The sequence below is a fragment of the Oryzias melastigma genome, linkage group LG8, assembly GCF_002922805.2.
Source record: "Oryzias melastigma strain HK-1 linkage group LG8, ASM292280v2, whole genome shotgun sequence".
Lineage (NCBI taxonomy): Eukaryota > Metazoa > Chordata > Actinopteri > Beloniformes > Adrianichthyidae > Oryzias > Oryzias melastigma.
Genome location: NC_050519.1, coordinates 7,812,432 through 7,838,666, shown reverse-complemented (window position 1 = coordinate 7,838,666; position 26,235 = coordinate 7,812,432). Strand labels below are relative to the sequence as shown.

Here is a 26,235-nt window from a genome sequence, read left to right as displayed (position 1 = left end):
AAGAGCCAAAAGACTTCACAGAGTCAAAATAAATAACTTAATTGTTCAAAAATGAAAATTCAGAAAAGCTTTTGCATAAATAATGTTACATTTTTGACTTTAATTGAATGATTTGGCCAAAAAAAGCCATTTCTGTTTTGTTAAAGACTAAAAAAAACTTTATTGAAACAACACAGTTAACAATCCACTTGTGTCTGTTTTTATCATATCTTTTTAAAAATTGTTGGTGGATTTTTGCAAATTTAAAACTGCCCTAAACTGACACACTGTGTTTTTGTTCAGCAGATTTAACAACATTGCTTAATTTTCAAAAGTTATTCTGGTTTTGTGTTCTATTTATTGTGGTTTTAATCCAAAAAAAACTCTTATAGTGTGTTTTAGGTGCCTTTAAATGTTTTTTTTGTCATTTCTTCCTTGTAAATAAATAAGAAAATTTTTTTAAAAGACTATATTTTGTCAAAATAAATCATTTAATTGTTCAAAAATGAATATTTGCCCAAATAATGTAAAATGTCTGACTTTAATTGAATGAAATGGCCAAAAAAAGCAATTTATGTTTTTTTAGACTGAAAAAACTTTATTGAAACAATTTGTTAGACACAGTTAACAATCTATTTGTCTGTTTTTATCTCATATTTTTCAAAATTGTTGGTGATTTTTTTTTTATTGCACCAAACTGAGACACAATGTTTTTCAGATTTAACAAAGTCACTTAACTATGATGGTCAAAACGGAGCACTGTATGAATGAAAAGTACTGGAATGGAGAGAAAAATCGGACAAATGAAAGGTTATGTTGTTGCCTCCATGTGAAGAACCTTCATGGACTCGGAGATCATTGAACTGGTGTCGATCTGCCCGTAGATTCCCACCAGAAAGGCTTTGTGGAGCAGGATGTTGGCGTGCTCTGCAGAAAAAAAGCGTTATCATCTCTTGATAGTGTCTGATCTTAGAACCTCAGAGGTGACTCCTTACCCTGGCAGAGAAGAACGTACTCCGGAAGATTCCTCAAAGCAGTCTGCACCACGTCGAAGTTCCCGCTGCCCATGCAGTACATGAACGTTGGCAGGAAGTCTGTGGCTAGACTAAAGCAGAATAAACGTATGGTCAGAAGGAATGAAGGTTTGAGTTACACAGCGTTACTTCAGCCTGAACTAACCAGGGGTTGTTCTGGATGCAGCGCAGGGCCAGACTGAAGGCCATGTTCCGACACAGCTCCTCAGACGAGGTCATGAGTCTCTGCAGCTCGCTCTGCAAACAGCAGCACCAGACGATGACTGACAGATTCCACATCTTACAACTTCTACTGTTTCTGACTCACAGTGAAGTACTGGATGATTTCAGGGTTTCTCCTCGATTTCTCATCTACTTCTGTCAACACTTCCAGCACATCTGCAGCAGGGACAGAAGCAGCCTGTTAGTCACTGCGGCAGAAAACGGTTCGTGAAGCTGCTGAAAACATGATTCTATGACCTCTTTTATGTTTTTTTTCCTATCATCGATCTGTTAAACTAATCTGCCCATAAAAATCCTACATGCTATTTATATAGTAACTTTTTTGTGGTAAATTAATCTTAAAAGTGATGTTCAGGTATTCTAACTGCACCACCTGGTGGTGTAAAATGGTAGCTACAACAAATAAATTCACATTAAAGGTCTGATCATCTTTTGAGCTATTGTGAAATTGTTCCCAGAGGTTTTTTAATTATGGTTTAAGCTATTTTTAACCAAAATCAAAAACTTGAGTTGATTTTTTAGGACATAGCAGAAAAAAATCAGTAGAAATTTGCCTTTTGAGTTATGAGCAAGATAGTTGGCTCCTGATTCACAACTATTCAAATACAGAAATATTCAGAAATGCAAATTTAAGCTTAACTTTTTGTATTAATCTCTTTTATCAGAAGAAAAATGCCAAAAGGCGTTTTAGAAACACCAAAAAGACTATTTTTTTTATCAGAGTGTATGTTCAAGCTTATATTTTCAACAGAAAGAAAGGAACAGCTGATCATAACATAAACTAATTCATTAATTAATTAAACTAACTATTTAACTAACAAATTAATTTAATATATATAACCACTTTTTAATGTTTTTTTCTGAGTTGATTTGTTGAAATCAGTTTAAAAAATAATGAGAGTACCATAAAAAATACATATTTTTTTTACTTATTTACTATTTTTAAAGAAGTTAACCAAAAGTAAATATATTTTGTAGTCAAATTTTCTATGTCCAATGACAATCCTCAAACTTTAATTTGTTATTTAAAAGAAATAGAAAGTTTTTTGTGTATTTGCTGCTGTTTTCACGAATCAAAAATTAAGTATAGTGAAAACTATTGTTTTAAATTTTCGCTTTACTTTACAAATGATGCTAAGTGTCTGTCTTGTTTTTACCCTCCACTGCTTCTCCTTTGGACATCTTCTTGGTGTACATGGTCATGTCTGCAGCGCTCAGAGAGAATGAAGCTGATATGCTGACCAGCGGTAGAGATCCAGTGGACAAATCATCTGCAAAAAACGTTTCATAGCTCTGTGAAAACGACTAATTTTAGGAAAATTATGCTTTACATGTGTATCACTGAAACCCTAGAAGGTTTTTTTGATTAAATGTCCACACTTTCAGACCTCTAAAGAGTATTTGTGCTAAGATTTTGAAGCGTACCGTCTCTGTCTTCTGCTGCGACTTCTGCGGAGGAGCTTTTCAATGGTAACGTGAGTCCAGCCAGCAGAGATTTCAGCTGCACAAGGTCTGGATTTTCTGCACACAAACTCCTGAAATGACAGACAACAAAAGTACATTTTTAGAAATAGATATTTTTCTATCTAAAAAAACCTAACCTTGACTTACTGTAAAACAGCTGAGTGTTTCTGCAGGAAGGGAATGGCCGCTGCTGCGTCGTGAGTTATGTAGTTTTGTGTGAACTGAAGAAATTTGTTAATGAAGACCAAAGGGCAACGAGTCCTCTGAAAGTTCTAGAAAAAAAAAACATATGGAGCTTTTTGAAACTGATTCAAGATCATTTAGCCGATAAGTTTTAGAGATCTTACCTGCAGGACCTTCATAAAAGACAAGAGGCAGTCCTGAAGCGCCCTCTGGTGGTCACTGTGAAAAACGAGCGGCTGCAGCAGCTTCAGGATGTCGAGGACGTTGCAGAAGAACGTCATGTGGTTCTGCTGCCGAAACTCGTGCACGTTTAGGTGAACGCGCCCGTGCAGAAGTCCTGCGATCATGGGAAGGTGCCTGAAAATAAAAAAATAAAGAAGTATATCAGACGATGAAAAAGATACAAGAAGAAAAAAAAAAATCTTTACCTGAGTAAAAGAACAGGATGTGAAACAGCCAGTTTCCTGCAGGCCAGGTTGGCATCAGACACGCGGCTCTCCGCAGACTTGGAGTCTCCCACGTCTGCCAGCAGTGAGACCAGGCGGTGGACCAGGACGTCAAGCTACGGAACAGAAAATTACACTAGAAAGAACAAGCGTCCCCAACAGACCACCCCGACGGAGCACGAAACCCTCCCTTTACCTTGCAGCTGCTGCCGTCCGCGGCCCCCCCACTGCTGAACGTATCCTCAGGCAGGGAGACGTGCTGGATGACCTCCGGAAAGTGCAGGTAGATCTGCAGCAGCAGGTTCTGGCAGCGTTTACTCATCGTGCTGAGGGCAAAAAAAAAATAAAAAAATAAACAAATAAGTCAAATAAATAAGCCGGCTGCTCTTTAAAACGTGTCTGAGGACTCTGGAGTCGTCCATCTTGAAGCCACCAGCCAAATAAAATAATAATCCCTGATGTTATTAAGCTGTGTAGCTGGAAGCCGTTTCATTGACAATTTCCTGTTGCCAGGGAAACCATGATAACTCAGGTGAGTTACGGAGAGAAATAAATAAATACATGTTCGGATGGAGACGACGTTCTATTGTTTCTATTAGGAAAAAGAAAAAAAACACGAGTGGCTTCATGTAATTCAGGCACGTTTGCCTTCGAGTCGCTGCAGCTTGGTGAAATCCTCTTAGCAGCCGCAGCTTTTGTCACTCGTGATTCACCCACTGCTAAATGAAGAGTCCATTACAGCTCAGCTTTCAGCGAATCAAAGCGACCTTGAACACGAGGAAAGAGTTTGCTGTATTTTTTTAAGTAGTTTGTCTGTAATTGGAATAAATCCCCTCTTATAACAGCAGATTACTTCAATCAAGTGTTTACTCAACGCGACCCTTAACTTGTCACACTTTTAAACAGCTGCTCGAACCTTCTGAAGCTCCTCTTTCTTGACCTTGGCCAAAGTTTCCTCATTAGAGAGGGTTTAATAAGCAGAGATGCTCAGGAAGGGAGGGGCTTGCCTCCACAAAGAGTTGTGATCTGTGACAGCCGAGTCAGAACCCGAATTCACAACACAGTCAAGTTTAGAGCTCCAGCCGTAATCCTCTTGCCTTCATTATAATACACTGAGCTTTTAAAGAGATCACAGCACAGACGACTTCTGCTGGTATTAATTTCACACCAATAGATCTAATTATCGAGCTTTCCGTGCTCCACGGCGTTGTGGCTGACAGACAAAAAAAAAAGTCTAAAAAGTTCATCCTTACTGAGGAGGAAAATCTTGGGTGATTTAGCCAAATCCGACGAGCGCGCTTTAACAGGAGAAAATAAATTACTTTTACTCGTTTGGGCTAATTAGGAAGAAAACCAACAAAAGGTTAAAGCTGCGGAGAAGTTCACCTGGTGAAACATCCGGAACGTACGCAGGCTTAATGGCCCAGATTTGTTTTAAACCCCTCACCTTTCCTCCCACTTCTTTATGCAGCTGATGAGGTACTCTGACACTCTCTTGATGTTTTCGATCGCCCCGTTACAGTAGGAGTGAAGGAGCGGCAGCCTGGACTGGATGAGGGAGCAGGACGCCTGCTCCAGAGCGCTCTTCCCGTGCTGGGGGGCGTCGCGGCTGTTCAGGTCCGACTCTGACAGGATCAGGTCCACCAGGCTGATGAGCTCCTCTGAGCTGAGCTGAAGCACAAACTTCTCCGTTTTCTTCTGCACACAAACAGAAAAAAATATAATTTAAATACTTTAAAGAGCCACTTTAATGAAAAAGGTGTTTTTGTTGCATTTTTATGAAGATGGTGGAAAATGTTAATAAAATTATGCTAAAAATTGCATTTTTAAGTATTTCTTTATTCAAATTGTTGTTAATTAGAAGAAAAAAACTTTAAAAAAGAGCTTATTTGCGACAGAAGAAGAAAACAAAACAATAAATGAGGATTTATGTTAAAACAAACATGATCAATCCTTTTGCTCTGAAAGATAATTGGAACCTGGATTGAGTGTTAAAATGGGGGGAAAAAAATCATTAAATGTTTCCTTTATCAATTTTTTCAAATCAACAACTTTGTTTCATTGAATCGTCATCATCTGTATAAAGAATATCTACTGGTATTTTTAGACTTTTTCTTGTAGTAGCATTTTATTTTGAACTGGAAGCTTAAAAAGGCTAACTTCAGCCCCGTTTGGACCGATCCATTAAAAAATTGTCTAATTTGAATTAATTTGAAAAAGTTTGGAAACCATTGTCCTAGAAAACAACATGTTTTTTTTTTTTATTTGGGCTAAAAACAACATAATTGTAATTAAAAGACTTAGAAATAGACCAAAAGATGATGAGCGAGACTTCAACTCTCTAAAAAAGGTGTTTTAATTGGCTTCACCTGAGGGATCTTTTGATCACGACCTTGCCAGATGCGTGGAATGTGGCTGCACGCCCACAGGAAGTCCAGGGCTGAGGATGGATCCAGCCTGTGAAAAACAACAAGAACTTAGGTTTTACTTCCACTGATGCGTGTGACACAGAGCGCCAAACATGTTTCATTTCCGCAGCTTATTTAGAATTGTGCATGTCAAAATTCACCCACAACAAGACATATTTTAAAGAACTCATGTACTTGTAGTCTCTGTGTTTGCCGAGAAGAGCACTGATGCACTGCAGCAGCGTGGACCAATTTGACTGATGGGTTAGCAGAGCTAGCAGATAAGGTCTGTAGGCTGGAGAGCCTCGGGCCTGAAACAGATGAACAGTAAGACGGGAGAGTCAGAAATGCGGCTCGCTGTGTGAGAAGAAGATAGGAGGAGAACGAAAAGCTTATCTTGCCTTGTTGAGAGCAAACAGCAGTTTCTGCTGAAGGTCGGGGCACACGGAGGTAACCTCAGGGTCAAGGTGCTCCAGCCAATCAACCAGCAGCCCGGAGCTCAGTCCCGCCTTTATTACCTCGAGACCACTGGCAAACGTCAGACTCACGTTACTGATGTGCAAAGACCTCCTTTATCTCATTTTGATTTCCTTCTTCTACTAAAATCAATTTAAACTAACAGGCCCAAAGAGAGCAGACGCGTTTTCATCCTTAAACTGCCCCAGATGGAAATATGAAAACGCAGCACTCACCTCTTTAAATCCACTTCCTTTTTTACGGCTCGCTCCTCGCTTTCCTGCAGTAGCAGGGATATCACCATGGCAACGGGGCCGGCCGTCCCATTCTGCATGCCGACAGTCATTAGAAGGGACAGCAGCTCCTCCAAGTACGGCGACTTCACCTCCATCAACCCTTGTAACACTGAGAGAGAAGTGTTAGAACTTTAAATCTTTTTACTGCTTTAACGAATTCTTGTGGCATTTTTCAAGGAGGACCTGGTGGCAGATTCTAATTAATTTTATTTATATATATCACCTTTCATGTAAAGCTGTACATAAAACAAATAAAAATACTACCTACCACGCGTGCAATAAAATAATAAGAGAAGTCCCTCATAAAAATAAACAGAAACAAAATGATAAAATAGAAAAAATTCTAAGAAAACCCAAATCAAGCAGTACACAGGAGTAACCTGAACCCTGAAGGTCCACTCTCCCGAATAAAAAACCCAAACCTGTTCTCTTGATCCCATCAAGATGACGGGTGGAAATCATTAGCCGGAACTGGAACACCGCCGCGCATTTCAGTCAAAAATGACTTGTTTTTGGTCGAAAAAGACTAAAATTACCGGCAATCAAAGTTTCAACAGTTTTGGTAACATCTTTTTTTAAATTAACACCCTCATTTTGGCACATTTTATGCTAATCCTGAACACTAACCCGTTTATTTGCTTTGAAAAGTTCCAATAAAAGTGACTACAACTCTGAAATATTGTGGAATTTCCGTTTCTGGCTAATGATTTTTTTTAGCTGCCATCTTGTCTGCCACCAGGTCTTCTTGCATTTTTCTGATGACAGAGGACATATATCAAGAACATTAAGCTGTAAATTGCATATCTGAGTATTTATTTATTCAAATCTGAGCTTTTTTGCTACGTAGAAAAAGCAACAAGCTCCCTCCACAACAGGGAGGGGAAGGGGGGGCGGGGTTGCTCTGCACTAACAGAACTACCACAACTTAGAAGTGAATTTTTAATGGACTTCTAAACTTTATCCTAGAAAGTGACAGATTTTTTTTTTTTTTGGCTAAAAACGGCATAAACGTAATTAAAGACCATAATTAGGTGATGATCTGAACGTCTTTCTCACCTTTACCAACCAGCTCAGACTCGGCGTTGCATCTCTCCCCGGCTTTCAGCATGACTATGACGGCTCTCAGAGGAACTTCGGCGTCTCTGCGATACGCCAGAGCTTCAGCCAGATGGAGGAAACCTGTCCGCACTGCAGAGCAGACTCCAGTTACTCACCCAGAAACAAGTAATGACTAAAATATCACAAGTCGGGGCGCTCACCATCGCTAAGTCTGTGTGTGTGAGAGCTCTGACTGACAAAAGACTTGAGCAGACTCTTCAGTGGGCCTGGCTCCACTGTGGGATTGTCCAACCAGATTAACATCTCCACGGTGACTTTGAGGAACAGCGAGGAGAAAGTAACATCCTGAGACACCAGCCGCTAAAATCCAAGCACAACAAAATATTAAAATGTGTGAATCACCTATTAGGTAGCAGAGAAACTCAAACTTTTTAATATGCTTCACCTGGTAGAGGTGAAGTTGGCGCATCAGCGGGCAGGACAGGGCGTGGCTATGATGCATTGACAGGACGATGGGGGCGGCGTGGGCGGATGTCAGCAGCGCCGCGATGGCCTGCAGCAGACGGAAAGCCAGACCGCCCTGTTGGACTTGGCCCTGCTTGGCTCGCATCAGTTCTTTGGCCAGAGCTTGCTGCAGAGCCAGGGAGAGCTGACTGGCAGGAGGACCGAGCCAGCGAGGGTCCACCTTTAAGGGGAAAATCTGCAGGAGAAAAAAAGGAATAATTGAATAAAATAGTAAATTAGGGGAAAAAAAGGCTTTTTACAAGATTTTAAAACTACCTGAAGCAACAATCCAGTGAGATCATCCTCAGGTCCGACTATAGGAAGCTGACTGGCAGCTCTCATCTTCACGGAGCTGTGAGGCGTTTCCACTGTAATTTTAGCCTTATTGGTGTCAGAAGAATCTGTATTTAAACAAAAAATAGTTATTTAGGTAAATTAAAAATCATAGTATTATGAAATTGCTGTTTAATAAGTTTGACCTCTGCGAGCAGGAAGAGAAGAACTCAGCAGATGATGGAAAGTGTGCCCCCCTGTGGCGCCCCGCTCGTGTTGCACCTCAACCAAATGAGCCATATAGTCTGTTGGGAGGAAATGCATCGAACTGTTAAGAATAAAGTAGATTAAATTACATTTTTTTTGCAGGAAAATCATACGTTTGTCCATGATGTTCTGCTCCAGCGACTGTGGATCGTGAGAAACGGCCTGATCCAGGTACTGCAGTAGTTTGCTCATGCTGGAGACCGGGATGCCGAAGGACTGAACGAACAGCAGTAGCTGCTGAGGCTCCAGGTCTTGCAAAGCTACAAAACGTTACATTAAAAAGCATTCATATATTTTTATTTTTATTTTATTTGAATAAAGCTGTACCTGCATCAACCAGACGAGAAACTTCTGAGCGGATCATCCTCAGTTTCAACCAGTCGGGCAGAAGAAGAGCCTCTTCTGAGGTGTCCACCAGGAAAGCAGTGGGCAGCGGTTTCTTATCGGGAAACCAAATGTCCAACAAAGAGGGGAAGTCACTTTCTCCTGTTAGAAAAAGAACATCTTCAGCATGTGTTTGTGGGTCATTTTAACACAATTGATGTCAGAAGAAGAACCTTTAGGAGGTCCAAGAGTCAGCAGGATGACCATGGCGTGGACAACCAGAATGTGCATGGTGGCGGTCTCTCCTGTAGTCCAGCGCAGAAACACTTGGTCCTGAGACTCAGACTGATAAAAAAAGAAACTTTTAAGTCTTTTTTTAAAGTTTAAAATTCTGTAATTCATTGATGTGCAAAACAAAAACAACATCATTCTGGTTCGGGGCTCACCCAGCTGTACAGATCCTCCCCCTCTTTGGTTTTCCTCATCCTCCGGATGTAGGCAGAGAAGATGTTGAGGAACGCAGACAGAACGGCGTCCGCCTCCGGTCTGCCTAAGTGTTTGGGGAACAGGCTGTTCATGATGGTGGAACGCTCCACTATGAGGCGAGCGATGTCCTACAGCAAGACAGGGAGACGGACGCTGTGAACAAAGCTGGTTATAGGAAGAAAATCAGAAGAAATGAGCTGAATTACCAGCGCCAGGTCATTATGCGCAGCCTGCTCCTCCACTGGTGCATGCTGGGAGAGGTAGATGAGATAGGCACTGATGGTCTGTGGGTCTGTTTCCATGTGAATAGCCTTTAAAAGAGCGAGCAAACTTTAATTATAACAGCTGGAGATGTGCATGACTCATTGATGAGATGGGATGAGCTAACCTGCTGCAGGGCGGTGGACGTCATGCCTCTGACGCTGTCAAATAAAGGCAGCTTCGGGAGGTCCTGCAGGAGCCACTGGTATCCTGGTAGAAGTTCTGCATCTGCAGAATCTTCTTCCATGGGCTGATCTCGCTCCTCGCCATCTTTCAAGCCACCTTCAGTCAACACCAACGCCAAACCCTGCAAAAAACAGCAACTCATGACACGAATCTGCCAAAAAAAAAAACTGATATCGTTGTTGCTTTTAAAGCAGTACCTTCATAGCAAGAACCCTTGAAGCCACCTGAGAAGAACTGAGGCGACGCAGGAAGTAATCCAGAACCTCGCACGTCGTCTGCTCGTCTGCCTTTGGGCCCAACAGAAGATCCTGCAGCCGTCCAAGAAGCTGCCTTTGCTTCTGTTGTCTCTATCGGAGACGCACACGACAAAACAAGATCACATATGTGCAAAAGCAGCTTCCGGCTCGAACATTGAACTTTTTGAAACACCTGTCTTTTCTTGGCCTTCTGCTCCTTGCTCTCGCCTTCCTCGTCGTCCTCTGGAAAGCTGTCGTCTGCAGCGTCATGGAGCAGAAACTCACACAGGCACTGCACTGGCAGCACATCCAGGGAGCCCTCGCTGGACTGCACCAGGTCAGCCAACCACGGCATGGACTGAGAAGAGGCCTGTCAAAATAAAAGCATATCAGACATGCAGAGAAATTAAAACTTGTTTTTAAGGATTATATCTTTATCATGTTTAGATATTTTACCATGGACATATCCAACTTCCCTGTTTGGTTACCCTTTAAGCCCTTGTTTTCATAAATAAAGTTTGAATTGAGTGTTGTGTTCAAGGCCATCACCTGTCTCTGAATGATGTTAAGAAGAAAGTCGGGGTTGCGACTGCGACAGAGGAGGTGGCCCAGACGCAAAGACTGGTTCAGGCTTTTCACCTGCTCCTGGATCTGTGGAGGAGGCCGACGAGGAGGACCCCTAGACAAAAAAAAAAAACCTTTAAACAAAAGGACGGAGAGCGTTTTTTAATTTAGTTTTATCTTGTGTTCATGTTCACGTCTTACTGTGGGTCCAGACTGGTCAGCTGAGACAGCAGCAGACTGTTGCTCTCCGTGATGGTCTGTTTGGTAGAAGCAGCTGCCAAATGGCTCTCAAAAGCCAAAATCTCCTGTTTCTCTCTCTGGGAAATCTGCAGCTCCCTGTTGATCATCTCTGTCTTTGTGTCTTCATCAGTGATGGTGCACGGAGGGTATGTATAGTTACTAAAGAGACAAGAAAACATCCGTTTTAGTCAAACTTTCCATTTAAAAAAACTAAAGTTTCCTTTTGAATCACCATCTTACTTTGTCATAACCATTTCCATTAGCATCTTTAGAGTAGGATAACCATCCCACGCCGCCAAACCTTTAAGAAAACGTGCTAATATGTGACAAATAACAAATGATAACACTTTTTTTTAAAAACAAAAGTGAAAGTTTACCTATTTTCTGTGGATTAAAAGCAGCAACTACAAGCAGAAGAAGCCATGCTTTCCAGTAGAGTGTGGATATGGCCAAATTAGGAGGTTGGTACCTTAAACAATATGAGTCATTAGTTATTTCTGTCTATATGACCAATCTGGTTGTTTAAAAACAGCTAACATACCCCGCTGGCAGCTGAATGTTCTCCGGGTGGTGGTACGTACACAGATTCAGCACTGCATCAATGAGCTGGATCCTCTCCACTCTCAGGACCTCGAGGTCTGTTTACCAAATAAAACGCTAATAAGTACTTTCTCTCACACTGAAGCGTGGATGTTTATGAAATGTCCAGATCTTTTAAAAAAACAGTTTTTTTAGTAACCATTAACAGTTAAAGTGGATCTAAACGCACCGTCAGAGTGAACTCCAGCGGCTCTCTTGACCAGATGATCCGCAAGCTCCATGGCGTCCGCCGGGCCCAGGGGTAAATCCCGGGAGAGCCCGATGACCAGGATGCGCATCAGCGTGTCTTCCAGGAGAGGAACTTCCGAACAAAGCCGGAGGAAGAAACTGAAACAGGAAAAAGGTTTTGATTGGACAGTTCACCACAAATAAACAACAGGTGAATATTTGGAGGAGGCTCACTTTCTGTCGCTTTCTGGAGGCCAGTTGTCCCACTTATAGTACGTCTCAGGCTGTTCAGTGAAGAGGACTTTATGAAGGCTGTAAACAAGAAGCTATTAAAGTGACAATGACGTGCACAGAATGAACACATAAGACAGAGACACTCACCAGTGAATGTAGTCTTTAGCGCTGACTTTGCTGATGGTTGGAACCACCGTGTGAAGCCACCACACGGCATCTCTCTGAATGGCAGCAATTTGATTTTGGAAAGACCTCAGCACTTCAAGATCTGACAAAAAAACACATACTATTAACTCAATCTAGCTTCACAAACATTTATATTTAAGGTGAACACGCACTCTTCTTCTCTCCTTTGTCCCACGCAATCCCAGCTTCCTTGACTTGAGCAGTGATGCCCAACATCATGGAGACGGTGAGTAAATCCGTCACCTGGATCACGAAGCGCTCCTAAAAGAAAACGTAGAGCAGATCAACCTCAAACACTTAACCCGGGGGCGTCAAACTCAATCGCACAGGGGAACAAATTCCAAAACACACCTTAGGTTGCAGACCGAACAGGAAAAACATTTAGTGAAAACACTAAAACTTAATTTTTAAAACTTTAAAGATGATAGTGCTGATAGCTGAAGATGCTGAAATTGATAGAGGAAAACGCTGAAGTTAATAGCTGAAAACATTAAAGTGGATAGCCAGCTAAAATATTATCTAAATGCCAAATTAGCTTAAAAAACAAACAAAAAACGCAGGTTAGCCTAAACAGCTAGCATGTAGCTGAAAAAAAAGCTAAGCTTCAATATAACCTAAAAAAACGTTTTAAAAAGCCTGAATTAGCTAAAAGCTAAAACCGCTAGCGTGTATTAGATAAACTCCAAAACATCCTAAAAAAACAAAAAAGAAGCCCAAATTAGCCAAAACGGCTAGCATGTAGCTAAAATATTATCTAAATGCCAAATTAGACTAAAAAAACAAACAAAAAAACGTAGGTTAGCCAAAACAGCTAGGATGTAGCTGAAATATTAGCTAAGTGCTAAAATAGCCTAAAAACTGAAAAAAACAAGACATAGGTTAGCCAAAACAGCTAGCATGTAGTTGAAGTATTAGCTTAATGCCAAAATAGCCTAAAAACGTTTTAGTAAATGCCAAAATAGTCCAAAAAGTTAGGAGAATGCCAATTTTTTTTAATTGTTAAAAGTGTAACCTTTTAACATAATTTTGAATAATTAAAAGGCAGGAATATTATTCCAGAATAAATCAACTTAAACCTTAAATAACTTTAAATATTTTACTCTCCATAGAAATATTTATGTCAAAATTAAACAAGTTAGAAATAAGTGCAAGACAACATCAGGCCATTACTACTAATAATAAAATAAACTGATCTGGGGGCCGCGGGCCTTGACTTTAAACACATGTGACCTAACCCTTTCACATATGAGATGTCGCCACTGATGGTTAAACACAAAATCTTGAACATACTGTAACTTTTTAATCATTAACACAATAATTCCACACTCACACCGCTTTTCTCCTTCAGAATCTACTGAAATTATAGGGTTAATGGTTAAAAAGTTAAAGTAAATCACATAACATAAAGACTGGAGCTCCGGTGTTAAAGGGTTAAAAGGTTTTAGGACTTCAAAAGTTTCACTGATTTACTTTAAATTCCATCTCCACATAGCTGGGCTCTTTTCTCTCCTGCATCAAACCAAAACAGAACGACTGGAAGTTGATCTCGTGCTTCGTTTGCTTGATGATCTCTCTCAGCAAAGCTCTGGAAGCTCGGAGGTAATCATCCTTATTCGTCAGCAAATCCTGGAAAACCATGGCCAGGAACTGCAGATGCAAAGATATGGAAATAAAGATGTTATACAGAAAGAACAGCAAACAACACAAAAAGGATTGAGTCCGACCTTTGGTGCCTGCTCTGGGCTGTGCTGCAGCACGGTGTGCAGGACCTGCATGTTGTTGGGGTTCCTGGCGTTCGACAGCTCATTAAATATCACCAGCTTCACCATGGTGCCCAGGTTGTCTCTGTGAGCATTCAAAAGCTCCCTGGAGGAGAAAATTAACGAGTCAGGATCAGAACGAGACGGAGGAACAGACAAACACAGAAAGCTGATTCCACAAACCTGACACACAGCATGTAGTGATTGAGGAGGACTTTAGGTTTGAGTCGGATCTTGATTAGGTTGGAGATCACCTCCATGTCATCCGCTCCGTGGGTGTTGCAGTTCATGCACAAAGACATGAGGAGGTCCTGAGCAGGTCGAGTGAGCTGTTCACACACAAAATTACAAAATCAAAAATTGCCTCAAAATCAGTTGATTTATTGAGCCCATATAGTGACGACACTTTATCTTTTACTTGCATGTTTTTTTTCACAGATTATCAGTTATTGTGTGAATTCTACTATAGTGATTCTCCTGCTCATTTCTGTGAGCTTTTCAGCGCAAAAAACTCAATTTCAGGACTTTACTGCTTGTATTTTTGGTATTCATAAACTTTATAGTTTTTGAAATATTGAGCAAAACATGCACCATAGTAAATGAATGAGAAAGTCTTCACATTTTAAAATTTTAAATAGATTAGCAGCAAGTCTTTAAATATATTCATTGGCTATGTTTTCATAGTTTATAGTAATTTTCAAAAAATTTGAAGTCTACCAAATATTTTAGCAACATGCTAACAATTTTGGCTAATTTTTTATCTACTGGGAGGTTTTAGGCTAATTTAGAGTTTAGCTTCTATTTTAGTAACATGCTAACGTTTTTGACTAATTTAGCTTACCGAGGAATTTCAGACTATTTTGGAGTTTAGCTAGTTATCAAGCTATGTGTTAGATTTTCTGGCTAAATTGGCATCTACATGGGGTTTTTTTAATGCTAATTTGGAGTTTAGCTCATATTTTAGCTAACGTTTTTGGCTAATTTGTTATCTTCTGAGGTTTTTATAGGCTAATTTAGCATTTAGCTTCAATTTTAGCAACAGGCTAACGTTTTTAACCAATGTAGTTTACTGAGGAATTTTAGGCTATTTTAGCTAGTATTCAAGTAACGAGCTAGTTTTTGGGGCTAATTTGGAGTTTAGCTTATATTTTAGCGTTAGTTTTTTCTCTAATTTGTTATCTACTGAGGTTTTAATAGGCTAAGTAAATTGAGCCACCCATTTTTAGCAAAAAGCTTCAGGATCTTAAGCAACAACTTTCAGCAAAAAGCATTCACACTCGCATTATCGTAGGTAATGCAACTTTTCTAGTTATTGTTAGAATTAAACCAGATTTTGCTTAATGAATGGGACAAAGTGAACTTATTGATCCTACGAGGGGCTTCATCCAAACTCTCACCTTTGGGTTCTGGAGCCACATCTCCAGCCTCTGCACGGCCATGAGCCGGGCCTCTTTGTAGCCGCATGTGGCTGTGAGGAGCCGCAGAAGATTACGGGAAACATTGTCCATCGGCTGTCTGCGGTTCAACTGATCCCTCAGGACGTCGAGGACATAATCCTCCACACTTTCTGACAGTTCCTCATATCTATAGTTTAGAGACAACGTAACATTTTCTATAAATGATTTTGTTCAACCCAATTAACTCAACAGAAGTAAAAATCCATCTAATTGCTCCCATTATACTCGTACCTTGGCATAACTTGTCCCTCATCTTCCGGACTGAGTTTCTCTTCTGCTATTAGCAGCTCAGTCTGACTGTCATCTTCATCTGGGGTGGATGGATGAGGGCTGCTCCCTACAGAAATCAAAGTAAATAGATAAATAAGATGTGTTTTTGCAAACAAGCTCTCAAGGATTTTTTTTCTTCTTTTTAACTCTACCTGCACTGAGATCCCCTGCAGTGCGGCCGGTGTCAGCCTGCAGCAGCATACTCTTCGGAGGCATCTTGGTGCCAAAAGCAGTCTGGATGTTGTCGACAAAATTCTTACAGTGAGAGCTGTCCACCCAGATTCGTTCCCCCAGTGAGTCCTCAATGTAAACCTGAAAATGTAACAAAATAAAAATCAGAGCAAACCTTGACAAATAAAATACGAAAGTCTGGCTGCACTGCATGAAGATTCTCACTTTGACAAAGATCTCTGGCCAGTTTTCATCCTCCTCATATGCTGCCATGAGCAGATTGCAAGCCAACACAGAAACAAGGCTGTTGCCTTTCGCCTTGAAATTGATGGAAGCATCACGCCGCAGGAGGCTGCACAAAGCCTAAAGCCAAGAGAACGGGTTTAAACAAAATAATGTGTCTAGGCATTAAACGTTATATCTGAGAGCCTCACCTCAATGATCCCTTCAGTGGCGAAGACATTTGGCTTGATTTTGGCCAGAAACATCAGACTCAGGTACAGCGTTGTATCAGGTTTGGCTCTGTTCATCTTTAGCTGCTTCGCTGCTCCACAAAGTAATCCCTCAATGCGATCGTCATTTCCTTCTGACTCTGAAGCTTCAATCTCGTCTAGAAGAAGAGCTGGAGACACTGTCCAAACAAAGAGAAGCTGTACTTTTACATCTGTCATTAGACATGTTTTTGTGACAGATTTTATGTCTTAAAGCCCAATAAGATTATCTTTTGAGCAATTTTAAAAGCATTCCCAGTGGTTTTTAAATATGATCTTGCCTTTTTTTAAGCCAAAAATCAAGAAATATCTTGTTTTCTAGGAAACAGTTTCTGCAGAGCGGCAGTAGCTAATCTGCCTTCTCTTGCTTTCCTCGTTACCGAGAGCTCTCTGTTTACACGCTCTCTTGCTACCTTCCAGCCCCTCACACTTACCAATATAACATTATAGGAGCAACAAAAATAGTGAGCAATATTGGAGCTATTCGGCCGTATAGTTGAGCCAGATGCCAGTTCGGACAAGGAAAACGAACATTCATGGATCTAGGCATCTATGAACGGAGGCATCAGAATGACAAGCAGCTTATTTTCTATGTCACAATTATTTGTCTGCTCCTGATTTTCAACAATTTGAGTAAAGAAATAGTCAAAAATGCAATTTTGACATTGTTCTTATTCATATTTGTCATCCATCATCAACACCAAAAGCAAAATTTTTATCATAGTGGGGCTTTAAATCCTCCAGAACTATAAACAAAAAGGCTTAATTTACCTTCAATCGGTACCACTGATGGCTCTTTTATGGAAGGCGATATGGCCCTCTTGTCGACTGCAGCCACATCAGCAAGGCGACTGAGCGCGCTCACAGGAGGGGTGGTGGACAGTTTGGGTCGTTTGGTGAGGGTGGACAGACCCGATGAGGAGGGTAAGGTGGAGGAGGCTTCTCTCTTCCGGTCTGCAGGTATTCCTGAGGAGGCTGGCTTCAGGAGAACAGCGGGGGCTTTGGGTTCTACCCCCTGACTCTTTGAGCCCAGAGCAATAAAATCTCCAGGTGGGGGGTGACCTGAGACAGTCAAATGTCACGTTTTAGTGATATAAATGCAACATCACAAGAAAAATAATTATGTTTTCTCGTTAATTATTCATACCTGATGACTTGGCAGCGCTGGGACGCCGTAGAGTTGTTGGTTTTGGGCGATTCATCTTTGTTGAAGCCAGCCAAAATTAGCTTATTTTCAACAAGATGTCATTATTTGGCAAAGAAAGGTCTGTAAATATAAATAAATCGTGCATTTTTACAACAGATTAGGTGCAACAGCTGCATAAAACATACAGTCAGTTTTGCTAGACAGTCAAAATGCTGTTTGTTACATCTGTATTACACACCAGACAAACGCGAAGGGGCTAACCAAAACAAGGCTAACAGCGTGTAGCTTTTAGCTAAATTATTCTGTTCAGAATGTGACAAAAACGTAACCGGCCGTTAATATTGTTCATTTCTAAAGGGTAAATAAATACAATCCTGTTTTAGAAAGTGAATTAATGTTATCCTGAACAACGCTCTTTAAATAAAACTTACCAATAATGGTCTCAAAAAAATCAACCAGAAAAAGAGCAGCGGGGTCTTCTTCTGCTTTCAATAAAGTCAGTGTTCACCTATTAAAAGCAGGAGCATCGCCATCTAGCGCCGGGAGACTCGTATTGACCGCAAGTCATCAAACAGGACTGTGTACTTCTTGGAGGTAAAAAATATCAGTCTAGGGGTAGTTTGAATAGAAAGTCATTATATTTTTCACTTATTACTTACATCTCTATCAAAATTGTAACCAAATTTTATTTTAAATGAACAAATACGTTTTATAACTTGCCACCTTCAAGTATAACTCCAATATTGTACTTATGTTTATTTTGTAAATTATGTTTATATGCAGCCAATTTACAATTAAGTCCTTTTTTTGTTATTATGTCTCCAGTCATTTTTATATCTATTGTTGTTTCTAAATTATTAATGAAAAACCTCCTAAATAAAATATTTTAGCACAGAAATTACACATTGTCTGAGCTCTGTTTCATTCCCAAATATCTTGAACTCCATTTTTTCAAAGATTTAATCTTAATGTTGCTAAATCTTTTTATAATTGATGTTTTATTTTTATGCTAATTTAGGAAAAGCCAAAGAATTCTGTCTTTCTGTGTGTTTTTAAGGGTTCAGAGAGCTGTATTATGCTGATTAGCCATTGTTTGCCAAAAATAAATAAATACATAAACAAATAAATAAAAAATAAATAGGTACGGAGCCACTGATATGTGGGCAGTAACTTTCGTTTCCTGGGTGTATATCATAGACAGTCTAATTAGAACTTTACTTATACAGCCAATGGTGTAAATCATTCAGTAGAATGTATCTTTGTATTTTGACCCCTTCAGGACACCGTAGAAGGTGACATTGTAAAAGGAATAGTGATTACCTCTTGTATGATGGCTGCACCTCATAGTTTTGGTTTCAGACGATGTGATCCTTGACTCACTAAAAAAAATAAAATAAAATCAAACTTCCAGAGAAATCTAAATTCGGATTCACAGATTTCAGGGAAATAAATATGTGCATTTAAAAAAAATGCCAGCCTATTGATATTAAATTATACACAGAAATATTTTGACAACCAAGATGATTATATTTCAATGAAAAGCTAAACTCACAGAAATAATCCACATGTAATTACATGCTACAACCCCTAGAGGTAGATGAAGACTATTTTCCGTAGTTGAACTTCAACACGACTGTTGAAACTATTAAAAAATAATGATGGAAACAAAGTCTTTGCTGACTAGTTTAATGATATTCGTTCAAAATATGCATTTTTCTAGACACAACAGCTTTTCTCTTCATCTGAAGTGTCTGGAACTTAATGACAACCAGTTTTTCTGTTTTAAAGTTTGACTCTAAATGCTAAATTGTATGTTTTTGATTAGAATTTTAGTGTAATGGTTTGTTAAATCACATCTAAATTCAGTCATTTTTTCAGAATGATCCTTATTAGGATGTCTTCAACATATCATGTGTTTCTAATCCAATTCAAAGCCAATTCAAATTTCTGAATAAAACCGAAGTTTAGTCCCATTCTTGGTTAACAAGTGATCTGTTTATTGTTGAGCTGTGACTCTATAATAGAGGCATAAATCTCCATCACTGTTTTGTTTGGTGTAAAGTCATTTTTGTGAAGTTGCTAGAGAACACTGGCGGAGTAAAGACAACAGAACAGTCCAGCTGCAGCTGCTGTCTCCACTACTGTACCTCCAGGTTCACTCTGAGATGCCAGCTGGTTACGTAAACTGTTTTCATATGAAACACATTTTGGTGAAGTCAGTGGAATGTCCAGCAAACGCTCCAAATTTAATCTTTTGTTACGTTGGAAATGTACAAATAAAAAAGAAACTCTTGTGACTTAAAAGGTGACGTAACCCATGCCTAAAGCAAGATTCAATTCTGCTGGTTTATTAATAGACCACACAAGTGAAGATGGAGACCTCTTAGTTCAAAGTATCTAATCAGTCTTATCTCTTTTTCTTACAAACACTTTAAAGCTAAAAAAAACAAAAAAAAAACGATCCACTTACAACAGGGGGCCTCTTTGAACCAGATCAGATTTCTGTGTTCAACTGCGTGAGTCACAAAGAAGTAAGATTAGTGACTCATTGCTACTTCCTGTAATCCAAAACGACCTGCAAGAACACAGACCCCAGAGCCGCAAAGACTCTGACGACTCTGTCTCTCGTGGTCTGACATGTTCTCTGCTGTTTGGGCTCAACAGAAACAATTTAGATTTGCTGCGCAGATGGACAGTAATCAGATGGAGCTGAATGAGCAGCTAGACGTCCTAATTATGCAGAATATCAATGACAGTCATTTGTTTTCTCTTCCAAAATGTCCCTTCCGGTACATAATTTTCTTATCTCATTCTTTCCCATCACATCTCACCGCTTTTCTCCTAGAAAAATGTTCTGCTCCTGTTTCAATTTCCCAAAATCAACCAATTTCATCTCATTTTTCCCAATCTTATGTCTTCACACCAACTCTGCAGTTTATTTTCTTAACATTTTGTGATTGATTGCCAATTCAGTTATGACCTAACTGAACAAAAGAGCACATGTTTCAGATGTTGTCATGGGTTGTTTGGTTCTAAAAACGTCCACACTAAGCTGTCTGCCCTATTAAGCAATAAATAGAGAGGATAAACTTTATTTTGGAAACAGCGCAACACATCCATTCATTTTTCCAAACGGGCTTAATCCCTTTCAGGAGTCACGGGGGTTGCTGGAGCCTATCCCAGCCTGATCAAAGGACACACACTAGTAATATAAGCAAAAATGAAATATTCAAATTAAAAATTCTCACTATCTTCTGAAGAAAATTATCACAAACAGTGGTCAAATCTAAAAAAAAGTATTTTTAATTCTAAATCTTGAGAAATGTATTTGATTTTTGATATTTGTACAGATATTATTCAAACTTTAAAAATAAATTTCCCTTCATTTTGAAATATGAATTTCTGCTCTAATTGAGGAGTTAAAGTGTTTATTGTGAAAAGCTGATTCTGAATGTTTCAAGCACATTTGTATGTATTAAATATTTTTGAATCATATTTTTTATTTAGAAATTCTTCTGAAATCTTCTTGGTCATCACCTCTGATTCTATCTTGCAAATGTGAAAGCAAACGTGGACTGATTTGCCAAATGTGTTCATGTGACAGCTCTGTCGCAACAAGGAAATGGTGAGCTGTTGTTTGTGGTCAGTGTGTGAGTAACAAAAGCCAACAACAACTATTTCTCCTATTTGCATCTATTTCCTATTTGCATTTAGCTTAGAAAGACAAGGCGATGCATATGAGGAAATCACATCTGCCACCGTAGCAAACATGCGATTGATGCTGATCTGATGAGTCATTCGCCGTAAACGATGATAACAACATTGAACTAACCAACATGCAGGCGATTCAAAGTGAAGTTCTCAATTCTAAGAATTTATGATAAAACTTCTGACCTTATTTTTTTAAATAAGGTCCCCTTCCAAAATTTGTGAACTCAAATCATTGCTCTATATATAAGTCTCAAAAGTAGTGATGAAACAGTGAGATGCAACATTTCTACTCTGTCAGCCACAAGTCACAGCTCTGCTAGACATTAAGCTGACGTCATGCTTCTGACGCTGAGTGTGTTTCCTCTTTTGTTTCTTTACTGAGTAATTAGAGCACTATTAAACCCGCGCATCATGGAAAAGATGATTCAATAATGGAGTCACTTTTGACCTAAAATGGCCAAAGGCAACAAAGCGACATGCACTCCGATGCTGTGTAGACATATTTGGTGGTAGAAACAAAAGACATGACGTTGCAACTTCACATACATGGGTGGATTTTCTTTTAATGTTTTCTTCTTAAGCATATATAGACATTAAAACATTTTTTTTCCGGTTTCACAGATGCATGCTCAACAATTCCTAATTTTATTTTTATCTTTAGCTAAGATGAAACCAACAAGTATGCAGGCTGCTTCAAATGTTTTGTTCACAGAGTTTTTAGATTATATTTGTTTTACAATAAATGTATAATGCCCCAAAAATATCAGAGATGCATGCGATGTGACACTATTATTATACTGTACTGTACTATACCATACTATACTTTACAGTACTGTGCTGTACTGTACTGTACTATACTATACTATAAAGTACCGTAGTGTTCTGTACTGTACTGTACTATATAGTACCGTGCCATAACATACTATACTATGCTGTTCTATACTATACAATATGCTACTATCTTTACCAAACTATACTGTACTATACTGTGCTATGCTATACTTTACAGTACCGTGCCGTACCATACAATACTGTACTGTACTATACAGTCCTGTGTCCTACTCTACTATATCATACTACATTATACTATACTATGCTGTGCCGTACTATACTATAATATGCTACTCTATACTAAAATATGCAATTATATACTATACTATACTATACTACACTATACTATGCTGTGCCGTACTATACTATAATATGCTACTCTATACTAAAATATGCCATTCAATACTATAATATACTATACTATACTATACAACACTATACTATACTATGCTGTGCCGTACTATACTACAATATGCTACTCTATACTAAAATATGCAATTCTATACTATAATATACTATACTATGCTATATTATACTATACTGCACTATACTATGCTATACTCTACAATACTATATTATACTGTACTATACAGTCCCGTGTCCTACTATACTATACTGCACTACACTATACTATACTGTGCCGTACTATACTATAATATGCTACTCTATACTAAAATATGCAATTCTACACTATAATATACTATACTATGCTATATTATACTATACTGCACTATACTATGCTATACTCTACAATACTATATTATACTGTACTGTGCTATGCTATACTATGTTGTGCTGTGCTATACTATGCCTTTATATACTATACTTTGCAAGTTTATGCTATGCTACTATATGCTTAAAAACTATACTTTCACAAACCATCCATTACAACGGTGTATATACTGTTCTTAGTTCGTCATATTGTACCATACTGTGCTAAACTTTTAATATTGTACTATTTTATACTGTATTTTATTGTACTATTCTATTCTAAACTATGCCCCAATATAATGTACTTTACTGTTCTTTTCCATACTTTATAACACTATAATATACTACACTATGTTTTACTACACTTTACAATACTATGCTATATTATTTTATTTAATATTTCCAAAAATACCATTCCATACTTTGCTGTACTACAGTAAGCTATACCTTAATGTACTGTACTGTAATGTACAGGGCTCTTCCATACTTTATAATACTCTATACTCTATAATGTACTATGTTTTACTTTACAATGCTATACTATATAATTTCTTTAAATATACTATACAATACTATTCTATTCTATACTGTACCATCTTATAATAAGTTATATATTAATATAATGTCTTGTACTAGGCTATCCCATTCTTTATAACACTTTGAAATACTATTATATGTTCTACTATACTTTACAATTCTATACTGTATGCTTTCCTTTAAAATACTATTCTATTGACTTTATGACTTTATCATCAGCTATACTTCAATATAATGTACTGTACTGGGATATTCCATACTTTATAACTCTATTATTTACTCTACTACGTTTTAAAGTTCTCTACTTTATACTTTCCATTGATATATTATACAATACTATTTTATACAATAACATCTTAGAGTAAGATATAGTGCACATACTATTTAATTCAATACTCTGCTCAGCTACTCTTTATACACTACACCGTACCGTCCTGTGCTGTACTGCTTGTCTTGGAAGGAATCATTTAAAGTAATAGCTTGTAAACTTGGCTTCTTATTTGCAAAAGTTGAATCTGTCCAGCCAGCACAAAGAGGCCTTAAAAGGTTTGTGCTCCAACACGTTTCAATTCCGTCCTTAATTACCCAGAATAACTTGTGACGTTACCGGCTGGAATTAAAATAAGAGAAATCCTGTGACCGCCGGGCTACTACAGCGCATACTTTCCCCAGGAATGGAATGCAGCTGCTGCTGCTCCCAGACTCAGTTTTCCTTCAGCTAAAGCACATTTTTGAGCACCTTGAAGTGCAGACGTGACAATGGGAGAGTTCCTCCAGAGAGGAGAGGGGAGCAGGGAGCAGAGGGAGCAACAAGTGAAGTGAAGGCCCAGACTTCCGTTAGAACCGTCTCTGCTATCAGACCACAGCAGATTTGATAAGTTTTGTAAAGTAAGCAAAAGCAGTCGCCATCTATTTTTCTATTTCTGGCCTCCAGCTCCCCCCCTTCACCTCCCCACCTCCCAGACTGACGTCAGCAGAAAGTTATTTTCATGAATGGAGGGGGCGGTCACGAGGAATCAGTGACGTGAGTGCTTGCGGAAGCAGAGCGTGGAATGTGCTTCATTGTTGTTGTTTTGTAGTTAATTTAGTACGAGGATCCGCCGCTGCCCGCGCTCCGCTTTATACCGACCGGATCAAGTGTCTGCTTCGCCTCCTCTGGACGCACATTCGGCAACTTTTACGCATTCCTGTCCGCGGACGCACGTCCACAGAGGTGAGCCTGTTTGGTGTTTCTCCTTCTTCTTCTTTTCTGGAAGATGTTTTCTGAATTGGTCAAGTTCTCACGGTGGCATGTCAGAGATAAGTGGACCTGTGCGGGCCACGGAGCCGTTACAAACCCGGGTTAGACACTTTGGGAATTGGATCAGCGGCGCGCACGTGTTATGTTGGAGACAGAAAACAAGAAAAATAAATATTGTTGTGATATTATTTTATTGTATTGGTAAAAATAGGATTAAAACATAAAAAAAAACAATTAAAAACTTTTATTAACAAAATAAAAGTTTGTTATTTCATTAACAAAATAAAAGTTTCTTTTATTAAATTTTAAAAAAGTTAATCCTAGTCTGAGTGGTCAAAAATATGGCCTATTTGACACTCAATATAGATTCGAGTGCTTATGTAAAGATTACAAAACCCTTTGACTCCATCATTACTCAACGTTTGTCCCTCAAATGAGCTTTTGAAGAAAATAGAACCGCTTGAAATTCCCTCCAGATTTCATTCTGACTCTGGAAATAGAGCGGCGCTTCACAAAAATGCCAGCCGCCTTCTGACACTATAGATTCAACACGTGGTCTGGGTTTTAGACATGTGGGACAAAGGGCACCAAAGACCACCAGAGTGGGGGGAAAAAAAGGCAAATATTTTCACAAACATGAATCACCCTGATAGATGAAAGGAGTTTTATCTTATCTGTGTGTTCAGCTAGTCAGCAGAAATATGGTGCAAAGATAAGAAAATGGGAGCAATGACCTCATGGTTTGTGCTGCTCCCATGTTACAAGTTTTACATAATCACTTTTAATAATAAATGGAAAATATCCTTCAGACAGTAGGAGATCTCGCTCCTCTGTCATGAGATGAACATGTGCTTCCGTCACCAAAGTGATGTTTTGGATGGAGAAGTCGCGACAGCTGAGTGGTTTTTTTGAGGATCTTCTTAAAGAAAGCGGAATGTTTTTACCACCTCTGGTCACTCCGTGGACACGAGCTGAGCGGAGAGTGAAATGTTTTTGTGGTGGAGTGTTGTGAAAGTGAAATGTTTGAGGTCTGAAACAAGATGAGTCACAGGGAACACATTTGCTGTGATGTTTTTCGCTCTTTCACTGGAAAAAAAAGGGTCGACTGTTGACTATTGATTTTGGAAAGCTGGGCTGTCTGTGCTGATATCACAAACTTAGATCTCCAGCAGCTGTTGTCTCAGGTTTATTGGAATCATTTCATGCATCCAAAATGTTATGCAACTTTTTTTCCCCCAATTATAGCAAAGTTTGAGCTGTAATGCCATTTTTTCCCCCCTCCGTGCATTCTTGACATTTCTTTGAGTCCTTGCGTCTGGGAGAATATCTTTAGAGTCCTCCTCCCTTTCCGCACCAAAGTTCCGGCTGCTGCTCCAGAACCACTTCCAAGGTTCTCTGTACTTTTCCTTCCTCCCTGTGAAACAGCGGGATTTTCCAGGAAACACCAGATCAGGAGGGTGTGATTCCCTGCTGCTGGTCGTCGCTTTTACCAGTAAACAGCATGACTCACAATTCAAGTATGCTCTCCATTTCCTTCATATAATATCCCACCAAATGTGCTGCGCCGGAGGAAGAGTAGAGGGTGGCACATCTTCAGCCAGGAGTGGGAAAAAAAAAAAAAAAGAAAATCCATCTGCTTGGAAAAAGCAGATTGCAGCAACACACACAAGGAGAAGTCAGCTTTGCATTTATCGCCGATGCGTGAACACACGGCTCTTTGATATGCTGTTTATTTTGGGAGAAGGCAGGGCCCCAGAGTTACCCGCTATAACTGGAGGGTAACTCCACCAGGTCCTCGCATATACAAACTCGGCCCTGCAGCTTTTTTTTTTT

The 26,235-nt window shown here is 39.3% G+C and overlaps 2 protein-coding genes across 3 annotated transcripts in view; one reads left to right on the top strand and one right to left on the bottom strand.

Annotated features, from left to right (window-relative positions):
* Nucleotides 1-556: 556 nt before the first annotated feature.
* On the bottom strand, nt 557-17,892 carry ints1 (integrator complex subunit 1). 2 transcript variants are annotated; one of them, XM_024272160.2, is made up of 48 exons: nt 17,804-17,892; nt 17,373-17,492; nt 16,997-17,287; nt 16,169-16,365; nt 15,960-16,097; nt 15,716-15,875; nt 15,525-15,630; nt 15,234-15,420; nt 14,020-14,165; nt 13,801-13,942; nt 13,547-13,723; nt 12,229-12,337; nt 12,038-12,158; nt 11,891-11,968; nt 11,658-11,815; nt 11,430-11,526; nt 11,266-11,357; nt 11,129-11,189; nt 10,850-11,047; nt 10,634-10,763; nt 10,278-10,454; nt 10,046-10,195; nt 9,790-9,969; nt 9,608-9,712; nt 9,362-9,529; nt 9,149-9,260; nt 8,919-9,077; nt 8,705-8,851; nt 8,531-8,629; nt 8,328-8,452; nt 7,993-8,247; nt 7,748-7,907; nt 7,545-7,676; nt 6,429-6,597; nt 6,138-6,264; nt 5,932-6,047; nt 5,698-5,785; nt 4,776-5,026; nt 3,525-3,654; nt 3,311-3,444; nt 3,047-3,239; nt 2,847-2,971; nt 2,661-2,770; nt 2,393-2,506; nt 1,321-1,391; nt 1,159-1,250; nt 975-1,084; nt 557-906 (listed from the first exon to the last, which is right to left on the bottom strand). In XM_024272160.2, the coding sequence occupies exons 2-48, from the start codon at nt 17,425-17,427 to the stop codon at nt 791-793; spliced, it is 6,558 nt and encodes a 2,185-aa protein (XP_024127928.1). In that variant the 5' UTR covers nt 17,428-17,492; nt 17,804-17,892; the 3' UTR covers nt 557-790. The 2 variants fall into 2 exon arrangements, with proteins under 2 accessions (XP_024127928.1, XP_036069086.1); XM_036213193.1 differs by lacking the exon at nt 17,804-17,892 and adding an exon at nt 17,611-17,754.
* Nucleotides 17,893-23,813: 5,921 nt separating this feature from the next.
* Nucleotides 23,814-26,235, top strand: part of mafk (v-maf avian musculoaponeurotic fibrosarcoma oncogene homolog K) — an 11,381-nt gene continuing 8,959 nt past the window's right edge. The window contains exon 1 of the mRNA XM_024271370.2: nt 23,814-24,375. The gene's annotated coding sequence lies outside the window, so the exon portion shown is untranslated. The remainder of the gene's footprint in view (nt 24,376-26,235) is intronic.